The sequence below is a fragment of the Suricata suricatta genome, chromosome 2 (assembly GCF_006229205.1).
Source record: "Suricata suricatta isolate VVHF042 chromosome 2, meerkat_22Aug2017_6uvM2_HiC, whole genome shotgun sequence".
Classification (NCBI taxonomy): domain Eukaryota; kingdom Metazoa; phylum Chordata; class Mammalia; order Carnivora; family Herpestidae; genus Suricata; species Suricata suricatta.
In genome coordinates, this window is record NC_043701.1 from 19,520,993 (window position 1) to 19,534,519 (window position 13,527).

The following is a 13,527-nucleotide window of genomic DNA, read 5'->3' on the forward strand; positions in this document are numbered from 1 at the left end:
TTTTTTGTAATTATAAGTCTTGCACACATTTTGTCCTCTTGAATAGTGAAAACCCTACTATCAATCTTTATCCACAGAGCTCAGAATTCTACAAAGTCACCACTGAACAATATCAGAAAGCAGTTGAGGAGGTGGAAGCAAAGTTCAAGTAAGTTTTTCACACATAATGTTATAATTATTTACTGTTCTTGACAAGACCAAAGTTCAACTTCCTTGGCTTTTGAAGAGCGGATAGATTGTTGTGGGCCCTCTAGAATAGTTGGAAGTCTATATATTTGGGTGGTTGAGATGTATCCATGTTCTCCATTAGTGGAATCCAAATACAAGGAAAGGGCATTTGATGAAAGCCTCTTGCAACTCAATTGTATGAAGTAAGGGGAAGTTGAAAGCAATGCTGATAGAATTTTCATTTGGAATAATATTCTATAAGATGGGATGCCCTTGATTATGAAGGTGATGTGAAATTGCTACCTCTGTTAATAATAGAATCATAGAGACCATTCAGTTTTATATAGTAAAATGACAGGCGTGTCTGAATTTGAGTAACCACTTTTCTCATGTTTAACCTGTTTTCATTTCTTCCCATGTACCTTGAAAGCATTTAAATCACAGACTTTACCTTGCCCTTGATTATGAAGGTGGTGTTAAATTGCTGCCTCGGTTAATCCTTGGAATGTTTAAATGAATGTTCTACTTGATGGATCAAAGTGTCCGTGACCTGTAGCCTGGTACGTTCCCTTTGCTGCCAGTTCTCACATTAGATAAGAAGACATCATTCAGAATTTCCCTGAGAGTATAAATAGTTGTATTGGGTAACCCCTGTTAGTAGCACATGTGCAAATCAGTGAAGCAAAAAAAGGGCTAATTTGACAGGTTTAGTTGAAAGATCGTATTGAGCTCTGACCTTCTTTCTGGTGCATGTTTATAAGCTTTTGATAAAATGATTAAACCCTAAGGTGTAACATTATTACTTTCTGCTGTGGTACAATTTGTGTGGTAATGGATATTAGTGTTCTTTAAGGTAATAAAAAATATCTTTTTTTTTAAGGTAGTTTGAAGTATATTTAGACAAACATCTTTGTCTTTGTTAGTGAATTATCTTTTAGGTCAGCAGGGAGAGACCTTCAAAGAATAGGCCACAAATCTCACTCTTAAAGGTTAATGTGCTCTCTTAAGTATTGAGATATAAAAATGGATTTGGACTTGATTTTAAAAGGTACTCTACCTATATATTTTTCAAGTTATGGTTTTATCTTTTTCCCTAATGATAACGTAACATTTGCTAGCCTTTCAGTCTCTATGCCAGGAGAATCGTTGACTTGGCACCCTGAGTATTTCTCTATTGTAAGAGGCTAGCTACTCGGATAAGTAAAATGAAGATAAATCAAAGGAGATCAGTTCTGAGTAGAATGATCTATGCCTTATCATAAAGAAAACAATAATTCACTTGAGGCTTGGAGAACAGTAGTGAATAGGTGGAAAGGAAAGTATTCAGAAGGAAAATCATGTTCTGTAACTGGTGGGTGACAAATCCACTAAGATCAGTAGTTTAACTCAGAGGGACTCTAATGCAAGATGAAGTTGGAAAGGTTAGCAGGGTCCTTTGAAAACTGCTGGGCTAAGAAGTTGATCTTCAGGTAGCAAAAACTCTTTGGAAGATCTTTGACCACCAGGTAAGTGCTTGATTTCTGTGCTCCTTTGGTAATACGAATCAGACAATGGATGTGAGTCTGGATCAGAGGTGTGACAAACAAGAAGCAGTAGTAGTAAACGGAAGGACTGTGTAAGCGAAAGAGAAAAAGAGATGGGTGCAAGCAGGCCGTTGAAAGATTAACCATAAACTAGAGAGTGACTGGCGTATTCTTTTGCTAGGACTGCCGTAACAGAATCACAGACCGAGTGGTTCCACAGAAGTTGATTTCCTCACAGTCTGGAGGCTGCAAGTCTGAGATCAGGGTGCCCGCGTGGTTGGCCTGTCTTTCCTCTGCACATCCGTGTCTCAGTCTCCTTTTATAAATCACATTGCATTAGGGCTCACCTTAGTGACTTCATTTTAATATGATTACCTCTTTGGAAACCCTTTGTCCAAATAGACTTTCTGATACCTGTCATTCGGTCTTCAACCTATAAATTTGGTTGGAGAGGGGTCCCAATTCATCCTCTAACACCAGGATGTAGGGACCAGGGAGAACCAGAAATAGAGGTTTAGCAGATTGGAAAATTGGTGGAGGCTGGATTTTTATAGAGAGAGATGAATCTGGTTTCAGATGAAAACAATCACTCTTCTGAAAGCCCTGTGCAGTGGCCATGTTGTTCAGCCTGGGCTAGCCTACTGGTAAGTGCGAGGCCATGGGGGAACACACAGACTTTCTCCAAGACAACATGAAGCTGTAGGTTAGACTTAGTGCTTGTATTTTTCTTTTAAGTTTATTTATTTATTTTGAGAGAGACAGAAAGTGTACAAGTGGGGGAGGGACAGAGAGAAGGAGAGAGAGAATCCCAAGCAGGCTCCACACATGGTCAGTGTGCAGAGCTCGACATGGGGCTTGAACCAACGAAATCATGAGATCACGACCTAGGACAAATCAAGAGTTGTTGCTCAATGGACTGAGCCACCTGGGCGCCCCAGACTTAGTTTTAATGAGAGCCTTGGCAGCTTTGTCCCCTGTTACCTTTGTACTATATTATTCTTTATGAAATTCTACTCTCATTTGGTGTAGTAAAGAATTTGACCATTCCCAGGGAGAGGTCTGGCCTGTATACTTATCTTCTGGGAGAGGGAGCCTCTAACTCTTTGGAATTTCCCAAGTGCTGGAAGTGTGTCATGAGTCACAATGGGCCCTTTGGACCATGTGCTGTCAAACCAACCTCTGGGGCAGTGGTGCTGGAGACTGAATTCAGCCACGTGAGCAATCTGTCAAGCAAACCTATGCAGTGAGCCCCCCGTGAATCTCTGGACACTGAACGTTGGGCCAGCTTCTCTGGTTGAATCTATGTGCATATTGTCACAGGTTAATGCCAGGGGAGGAGAGCATCTTGAGGAGAGTGGGAAATTTGGCATTTAGACCTCTCCCAGACTCCATCCTCTCCATCCTATGTGTCATTTTATGGCTAACCCTTTATCCCATGATAAGCCAATAACCATGAGTTTAAAAGCTTTCTATGAGTTTTGTGGATATTTTAAGTGAATTCTAAAGGCTAGAGCAATTTTGGGAACTCCTTGAACTTGCACATGATCCTATGGTGAGGACAGTCTTGGAGACTCTGCCCTTAGACTTTGCAGTTTGGCCAACTCTTGTACAAACAAACCCCCAAGGTTTTTACATACTATGAAGGAATTTTAAGAACTAGTTTTTCAGAGAGTAGCTTTCATTATATTAACTCCCACCTACCGCCCTCCCAACCCCAGTACTACCTGCTACATGGAACTTCTTAGAAAGTTTGCATTTAGATTTTGTGGTGAGTTTGTTAGCTTCATACCTAGGAAGTGCTCGTGCCTTGACTATGAGGGATGCTACCACCTTTGAAGGCACTGAGGTTACTCCGTGGGGCTTTGTTTCTCCTCGCAGATCTGACCATCTCAGGTAATCCTGGTGGCTTTAGTCTTTTGCAAGGCAGTGTCCTCCATCCTCTTCATTGCAGGACACTGTTGACTTCAGCACTGTTGATGTCAACAGGCTCTGAAGAACTTTGAGGAGGATCTAGTTAATTTTATCTGATGGAAGGATTCATTTGGGTGCATCTTGGTTACAGGAGATGGGAGCTATTTAAATTTCAATTTCAAGGGCTTTATTACTCACCTGATAGGGGGGCAAACAAAATCATTATAAAGAGAAAGAGAGCTAAGAGCATTTGAGGCAGCACGTGACACACACCAGTCACATGGATGCATCCTGCCAGGATAGCTAATGGAATTATTTTAGGGATGCTTAAATATTAACTCACCCTTCAGTCCTTCAGTTGATAGTTTTGGCAGGAACCCATTGAAACACTTTAGATTTAATGGGATTTTTCCTCCTATTTTATCACCAAGTCATTCCTTCACAGAGCTCCTATATGACATGCCCTCCAAGTTCTGCGTACACAGCTATGAGGAGACAGGTAGGGACTCAGAGTGTGGAACTCAGAGTCCCCAGAGAGCAGGAGGGAGACAGGACTTGACAGTAAAGAACATTTGAAAAATCCAAAATTAGCTCTACTGTGATGGGATAACTGTGTCCCTAAAAAGCTATTTAAAATACTATTTACTGTTTGGTTTTGTTTTTTGTTTTTCCAGTAAGAATCAATTTGAAGGTTAAGAATGTGTGCTGTTTATTTTCCTGCAAGAACTTTCCCGACCACCATATCTTTACAATTTTAGCTATAAAACCCAAATCACTTAGCGAATGCCTCAGTTTGTTTTTACATCTAGCTTTTATGCGAAAGAGAACCGTTATTTTTCCCAGTCCAACTACACAGTCCCTGTTAGCAGTTCCAATCACCTTTGATCTCCCTTTGTTAACATCCGCCAAATAGAGCCATTTATGATGCTAGTTCCTAGGTACGTGGTGCTAGTATTGTGTCACATAGCTCAGCATACCGAGAACTACATTCCATATTGCTTACTTTCTACCTGACAGGTCATTAATTAAACAAAATAATACATCAAATAATGCTATATTGATGGTGCTGTGTGTAGGTCTAGCACAAGGTAAATGCTCAGTACATATTTGGTTTTATTTTTATCTTACATATATGTGATAATATAATTTTATTATTATGTCAAGTTCAAGTTAGGCAACTGTGCACCACAGGAGAAATTTCTATATGTTTCCGGACAAAATCTACATGATGTTAAATGAAGAAGATAATAGAAAGAGTTGGTATCCTCAGGAAGCCCCCGACCCATCAGGAGACTGTGTGTGAAGCCCCGGGGACGGAGGGCACAGTGAGGGATGTGGCCGAGCGGGAGGGAAAGAGTGCTGCAGGGGCCCTATTTCTCGATCCCTATCAGAATCAGGCCTCTTTGGGGTGGAGTAGAGACCTGTAGAGAGAGAGAGAATCCCAAGCAGGCTCCAGGCTGTTGGTGCAAAGCCTAAGGCTGGGCTCCATCCCTTGAATGGGAAATCATGATCTGAGGCAAAATCAAGAGTAGGACGCTTAACTGACTGAGTGACCCAGGCCCTCCACGAGTTGTTGTTGTTTTAATATAAAAGCTAATATCAAGCAAATGTAAGAGCACATACCAAGAAATACAGAATGTCGTGAAGGCAGTGGAAAACCTTGCGAAGACATGCATTATCAAAAGATTGGTATTTCTTTCCCATGCTGTCTTAGATAACAAAATGGCCCGGGTCTACCTTCCAGAAAGGAGAAAAATGTGTTTGTGGGAAGTGACGTAGGTCTGTGGAAAATAGTTGTGGAGTCCTTTTGTTAGCGGTGTAACTCTTCAGCGTTTTTTCATTTTCTTTGAAAGACGAAGCCTGTGAAGGAAGGAGTGTGACTCTGAGATCGCATGTGAGCGCTAGTCATACTCCTTTGTGTGCCTGACTTTAGAAGGGGCTGTCACTTTTATCCTTGAACGAAGTTGTTGAAACCTGACTTATAAATTTAGGCTCATGGGAGAAGCCTGGGCTGTCCTTACAAAGTATTAAAAGATCAGCCACCCCGTGGAAGAAGTTTAGGTGATTTTAGAGTATCTGAGGAGCGCTGTGCAAAACTCTTAGAGAGAAAATGGATTTTGTGTGCATTACCATATAGTCAAGGTTTTCTTCGATGTAAAATTCTTTAACTTTAAAATGTTTTTGGGTAATGGAGGAGGGCACTTGTGGGGAACTGCACTGGGTGTTATATGGAAACCAATTTAACAATAAACTATTTAAAAATAATAAATAAAATAATATTTTTGGTTTTTATTAGGTTTTCACTTTGGCTAACATTAGGGGTGGTAAAGTTTTCCCTTCCTCTGGTTTCTTTGGCTGGATGAATAATTAAATTGGTACACAACCAAATAATAGGAGAAAATAACTCAAAGAGTAGTAACATGTATGCATGAGAGAGACCTGGAAAAACTGAGTAACTCTCCAAAGTGGCCAAAACCATCACCTTAAACACTATCTTCAGCTAAAGACACAAGATGTTAGAGGTACAGAATCCGTGATGGGAGCACAGTCAACAAGGGTGACGTGGTTATGCAGACTGAAGTCATTGTCTTCTCCATTGTTTCTGGAGATTGAGTCATCCCTCCTCCTCCTGGTACAGCGAGGGAGACCTCTTCCCCAAATGGAGGTTTCCCTTGTGCATGAGAGACATAGTTTGGGGTGGCAAGTTCTGCTCCTCTACATTGGCAGTACTGTTTTGTTTCTCTTTGGGTGTATGATTTTAATAGCTATACTGGAATGAATTAGTGAAGCTGACGACGACAGGCCAGTGGTATCAGCAGGTGTTTCTCGTGTTCTCTATAATTACACATGGGATCATGGACAGCTTTAAGCAACAGTGTTTAAAGATCCTGCTTAATTGGCTGTAAAATAATTAAATAAGGTTTTGACTGGCAAATTTATAATTCTGTGAGATGCGTAAGCCAGTGTGCCTGAATGTCAATGTGACTTCAGTTTGGAAATATTAGATTAATAGAACTAATTGTACTGCAGGTACAAAGTTTACTCTGATTAATAGTCTCAAAACTCTTCTAGAGGTTTAGCCAAGTAAATTTATGTTACTTACTTTTACGTTTAATTAAAACTTATTTCAAAAGTTTGGGCGGTTTACTTTTGCTGTGCTATTCTTTCTGGTTTCTCCGAAGTTGAGCTCCAGTAATTTTTCAGTGACTCCAGCTGCCTTATTGAATAATTTGCCTTATCAAAAGGATTAAAATTATATACTCTTGTACATGTATTTGTATCTGCAGCTGACAGGTACCCTGCACATCGTCTCTAACACTTATTGATGTCTACTTATAACCTACTTCAGTGCTGCGTGAATGGCTCTGATAGACCAAATGTACATGATAAATGTTTTATCTCTAATTCTCATTGATCAATTTCTAAATGATCAAATGGTTTATCTCAGTGAGACACTAATTCACATTGATCAAATTCTAAATGACCAAGTTGACTTGGTTTCTGCTGAACACAAATTGTATTAAAACAACATTACTCGAACATGCTGTCTTTTCTAATGCAGGAGTTATGTTACCAGAAGTTACATTATAACTAGAGTTATTGTATTATAAAGATGTCTCCTTCATAATGAAAAGTTTACACAAGAAGAAAAGAATGCGATATTGCAGGAATAACAGGGCTTTGAGCAAGGATTTGGGCTTTTACTAACTAATTAAATTCTGCATTTGTATTGGGCCCTCCTTTCCCTTTTTTTAATTTGAAAGGCTGTGAGCAGGAAATATAGCAGCTGCCGTGGTGACATTCCCTCAGGACCTTGGAGCCAAGTAACATCTTGATTATTCAGTAGGAGACTTAGTAATTGAAGAAGCAAAATTCTAGATAAAATAAATCTACCTGTATCCTTTGTGTATAAACTTAGTTACAATAGCCTGTTTAGAACTTTACGGTTATTTGTTGTTTTTGTTTTTTTTTTTTTTTTTTCTTTAAAACAACATCAGCTCACTTCTGTCAACTTGCAGTTATGTTATGTACCCTCTAGAGTTTGTGGATATGTACCTGGTAGAGGATTCCAATTTGGAAATTGAAAAACAATGTTTATGGGCTTAAGAATATACTTTGTATATGAAGCTAATGGCAAGTACACATTTGGCTGAAACAGTCTTGGTTATTTAGAACAACCAGGTCCTCAGGCAGGTTATTTATTACATCTTTGGCTTGTGTCTTGATCTGTAAAATGTGAACGCTAACCACCAGTCTCTTTAGGGCATCCAAGCTGAGAAGGTGTCAAAGTTAGAAAAGAAAGGAAAGAATGTTGTCATTGAGCCTCACTAAAGAGGGTTGTAAGTAGTTGTATTTAGTTCGGAGACACTGGCTGCCTTTTGAAGTATGTTCTAGACGGTGTGGCTGCCCCCTGTCCTTCACCAGGGGGTGTGTACAGAGCAGGCTGCCACCTCTCCAGCTCTGCGTCTGTCTCCCTTTCTACCCCCCAGATGCCGCCCGTGCCCAACCACAAATTAGTTCCAAGTAAAGTGAGATGTGCTTTGGAAAACACCAGGTTTTGACAAACATTTCATGTGATAGGCATTTAGAATTGGCTAACATTGTGAAGAAACCTTAGGTGATTAATGCTTTTTAAAATTCCTTTAAGATCGGAGCCCTTCTAATCAGAGCTAAGTTATTTAGTTTCCTTTTATTCCTTAGTTTGGATCTCTATATTTAGTCTATGCACAGTTTTTTAAGAGAACAGAAGTAATGGCAAGAAACATTAACCCAACTTGGGAGTTAGGTTTTTATCTGCATTTTTTCTTCCTCTGCTTCCTAAAGTGTCCCTCACAGTATTCCACTCAGTCCAGGGAGTCTGCATTTGAAAGGGGCAGGGCAGGTGGCCAAGATGATTGGGATACAGGGCCCAAAAGGGCAGGTGCAGGGCTGTAAACCGTAGACCACATTGTTGAGCATCTGCAGCTGGTCACAAGGTCACGGGATCACTGCAGCAGCTTCCTCATCGTGTAAGTGTAGGAGGTACAGGAGCCTCGGGTGGTGACAGAAGCCATCCAAGGTCCAGTCACATGAGCCACATGCTATCCGTGACCTGGAACTCTCTTCTGGGTCCCAGCTGCGGCAGTCATGGTTGTTTGGGCTGCTCTGGGCATCTTCTTTACTTTAGTGGAAACTATTTGTGTGTTAAATGTAAATGATCCTAACCAGCCTCCTTGTAACCCTCAGGTTTGTGGCCATAGGCTCCTGAATCCATGATTTGTTCCATGTGAGATAATAAATGGTTTCTGTTTTTCCCTACACGAACATTAGCCTTGAGCTTTCTTCCCTAATCAATACAGTCCATTAAGAATCTAGCATACCCTACATGGTTATATGAAATATTAATTGCACATTCTTAGATAAATGAAGATTCTGCCAAAATGATAGCTTGTTTCTGTCTTTGTATTATAACATTTAAATGAGAAAACTTTGAGTTCTAGAGTGCATGGTATTTTGGAATTTGTTCATAGATCCTTGCTTATTTGGGTAATTAGCCAACCATACAGCTCATAGCTCCCAAAAGATATTTCTAACTGGGACTAGGAAGTTTGTTTCTCCTGTTGACTCTGACGAGAGTTCCTTTATGTTTTAAAGGATCCAGTAGAAAATAATTTTTGATTTTACTTTGATGTTTTCAAAGATAAGAAAAAGTTATTTTGCTTTTTGAGTGCCACTCAGCACCACGTAGAGAGAAGCCTGTAGGAGGGCCAATTAGAGTTAATTATTGTCTTACTGACCTGCCATGCTTTAAAATGTCCGGGAAAGTTCTAGGATGTAGGTTTTCAATTCTTTCTTTTGTCAAGGTTACAGAGTTAACCATCTTATGTCTTGAACATGGTTAAAAATTGCATCAAAGCCATTATGTACACATAAAAATAATGGCTCTCAGGATAGTCTTTGGGAAGTTGTATAGGTTCAGCCATACTGTGAGATCCAATTATGTGTTTTATCATCTCATAGTTTGGGAAGCCTGTTCCAAGTACTATCAAGCCTCCGTGCCTTTCAACCAGGTAATTATAGATGTCCGTGGTTGCCCTTTCCTCATGCCCAGGGTTCAATCCATGGTAGTAAAAGTGAAACCAGAACCTCTAGGATAATTCTCCTTAAGCATATATTTTCTATAGCTCATTTAAAATTATAATTTCTAATGAGATGTCTCATGGTTTTAGTCTTTCAAGTATTCCCATTGGTGCCTCTTTTTATTTTTCTTAAGACGTAATCATACAAAATACAAAAGTTGATAATTTGGACCTTTTTGTAATTTAAAAGTTCTGTTCATCTTAACACACCATTAAGAAAATTAAAAAAAAATTTTTTTAATGTTCTTTATTTTTGAGAGACAGGGAGAGACAATAGGAATAGGGGAGGGTCAGAGAGAGAGGGAGACACAGAATGTGAAGCAGGCTCCAGGCTCTGAGCTAGCTGTCAGCAAGAGCCTGACATGGGGCTCGAACCCATGAACTGTGAGATCATGACCTGAGCCGAAGCCAGATGCTTAACCGACTGAGCCACCCAGGCGCCCCTGAAAAAAATTTTTTTAATGGAGAAAAATTTGAACACACACTTCAAAGGAAGATATAAGGATGGCCATTAGCAACGTGAAAGGTGCTATTAACATTATTAGTTATCAGATTAGAATTAACTAAGAATTGAAACATTAGAATGCTGAAAAACAAAAGGACTGATAATATTGTTTGCAAGGATATAGAGAAACAAAACTTGTATTCTTTGCTGGTGGCGGTATAAAATGGCAGCCACTTTTGAAAAAGTTTGGCAGTTTCTTACAAATTTTAAATACACACTTGCTCTATGACCCTGAAATTACAGTCCTAGGTATTTACCCAAGAGGAAAGAAAATATACATCCATGAAAAATTTGTGCACATATGTTTGTATCAGGCTTCTTCATAGTCGTCAAAAACTAACAACTGAAATGGTCCCCTGTGAGAGAATGGATAAACAAATTGTAGTATATTCATGCAGTAGAATAGAATACTATCCAGCAGTTTAATAAAAAAAGGCAACTGTTGATCCATGGGATAACATGGATGAATCTGAGAAGCATGTTAAGCACAAAAGAAGCCAGGTGCAGGAAAATGCTGTGTCCTTCCACTTGTGTGATTGCACATATATGAAATTTAGAAATAGGAGAAATTGGTCTATATTGACTGAAATCAGGATGGTTGATGAGCGTAGAGAGGCGTTTGCTTGGAAAAGGGATCACAAACTTTCTGAAGCACCAGGAGTATTCCTTTCTGAATAATGGTTATACAGACACATATAATTTTTATTACAATATGAACACTTAAGATCAGTGCAGTGTTTTTTTTTAATGGTAATTATGCTTAAAACACCCTAAGTTCGTTGTTAATTAATTTTCGTGAAGGGGGAAAATTGCCCCAAATCTTAGGAGTGCCCAACTTCTAACTGTAATTTGCCCTAAGTAAAATAAGTTAGATTTCTTCAATTTAATCAATCTTAAGAAACTTATGATTTCTAATTGTATCCATAATCATATTTTTCATTAGAATTAGAGTCCCTTAATCTCAAAGTTGGGAGCGTTCATTCAGCATGTTTCAATAGTGTAGAAATAGTCAAGTGTGCTTTATTTATTTTCTAAAGAATTAGTCTTCTCCCCATTGCTAATTACATTTACTATTCTACTTTCTTCCTGATTAGCCAAGAGTCTTGTCTGTAGATACACTTGGTTACATTTTCAGAGTTATTTTTGATAAAGTGAATTTGAAGGCACTATTTTAAAATGAAACATTTATAAGGTAACACTGGTGCCTTGTAGTATAATAACCTGAGGCAGCAATTTGCTCATACTTTGTATTGCATCCTGGCAAAATGCTTCAGAACTTGTAAAAGCTTGCATCTTGGCCCTTTCCTACATGTTGAAACGGAAGCACACATGTTCCCATGTGCAAGTGTCGCCAAGCATCCCCAACTTGCTCACATGGCTGCCTTAAGCTGCCTTGTGTGCTTTCTCATTCCATGGCCAACAGTTAAATTGCCGTGTTCCTTTTGTGAGCTTATACATCTAAATGCTGGTAATCAACTGCGTCCCTTGAAAGTTGATAGATGCGCTCATTAAGGGGTGTTCTTGCTCTTGGCTCCTCTCCGAAGTCACCTCAGCTACTGTTTCTGGATGAAGCTGGCAAGAAATACTGTGCAGTGATACATCTGGCTTTGTACTCCTTTGTGAGGGCTCAAACCTCCGATTTCAGTATGTTAAACATGCTTTGTAGGGATCTTAAGCATAAAGAAGTCAGCTATTGGCCAATTATAGTATTAACACAACAAAGACTAAGGGCCGCTGTTGTGTGGTGGGAATTTTTTTTCTTCAATGTGCTGCCACTTGCTCATTGTTTTGTTCTCTTATGCTCCTGAGATTACACACATACCTATTTGTGAGGCATCCCCATCTCTGGAAACTCTGAAGTCCACCATCCTGCCACTGGTAGAGATCTGAACAAAGCTGCCTGTGTGAGAGGCACATTCAGTGTGGTTTATGATTGGAATTTTGAAAGTAGCATACACCTGTTTCTGCTTTCTGGATGAAAAATGAATTGCCAATTACTGTAGACATGTTCAGACATGATACTTCATATGGCAGAAGCTTGCTCAGCCTGCTTTATGCTGGGCCCCCAACTATGAACCATCAGTTCTGAAAAAGGGGTGTGTTGGCAAGGAGCAGAAGAGAAAAGGGCCTCAGTCCTTGATCCGTCACTGTGCTGCGTGCTCCTGCACGCTGTGGGAAGGAGGTCAGTGTCCTCTCACCTTTATCTTCCCAGCAGAGCCCTTGAACAAGATGCAGCGATCAAAGCCCGGTGCCAGCGCGTCAGCACGGTCTCATTGCTTTGCAAGCTGCCCGCCCAGATGCTGCTGTTCTCGGCATCGGGCTTCACCAGCACAGGGTCCCAACGCCTCCATCACAGCTCATTTGGTGCTGCTCACAATTAACTGGCTCTTTTCACGATCCTGTTTCCCCATTACAAAAGATGCTAATGTAAAGAAGAAAGCAACATCACTGGGTGTAGAATCCATCTTTCAGACATCCTGGGTTAGTTGACAGGAAGCAGGAATCAAATGTTTTGTCACTACTTAAATAATATGTGGTTTTGGTTTGGTTAGTTGAGTGTTGGTTTGGGGATGTATTTTTAAAGTCCTTGACATTGAGATACTGGATTTCGCTGGCAGGCCAGTTTCATCGATGCCCCTGCCCCGGAGTTCCTTTCAATTAGTGGATTCTGACACACTGTCCTCCTTTGTTTGGATTCTTTTCCCAGTGAAGAGCGCAGTGACATCTATTTATTTTGAAATATTATTAATATGACAGTTTTGCTTTAGAGAATTTAAATCATCATTAAAATCAACAGATCTATCCATCAAAGGTCTTTGATGCTCCTCCATATGCGTTGGCACTGGAAAAACGGAAGTAGAACTTTGAGTCCCTGCCTTCAGAGGTCTTATACTTGTTGAGATTGTTAGCACTGCCACAGAGGTGTCAAAACCTCAAGAAGAATTGTTGAGTATATCATGTCTCATCATTCCTGGTGATTTTTATAAATGGCACATACAGATATGAAGAGGGCACAATCCCTGACTTCAAAACACTTGTAGAATACATGGGGGAGACAGATTAATACACAGGTGACTAAAATGGGGTAAATGCTAATAGGAAGGTACGAACAAAAGGCTGTAGGAGAAAGGAAGGGAATCTGAGTCACAGGAAGAGGTGACCTGTGACGGCTGGGTCTTTCCACTCTGAGATATTCAGAAGGTAAGAAGAGGGAGAATAGCTTTCCACGAAAAGGGAATCAGATGCTGGAAATGGTTGTGATGAATGTGGAGGGGGAAGTGATGGAATATGAAGCTATAAA

The 13,527-nt window shown here is 39.9% G+C and overlaps 1 protein-coding gene across 3 annotated transcripts in view; it reads left to right on the top strand.

The window, feature by feature from the left end:
- CHCHD3 (coiled-coil-helix-coiled-coil-helix domain containing 3) overlaps positions 1-13,527 on the top strand; it is a 267,194-nt gene that overhangs the window by 213,105 nt on the left and 40,562 nt on the right. For all 3 annotated transcript variants that reach the window (XM_029923187.1, XM_029923195.1, XM_029923202.1), the window contains one exon: positions 78-148. In XM_029923187.1, coding sequence (XP_029779047.1) covers positions 78-148 — 71 coding nt within the window. The remainder of the gene's footprint in view (positions 1-77; positions 149-13,527) is intronic.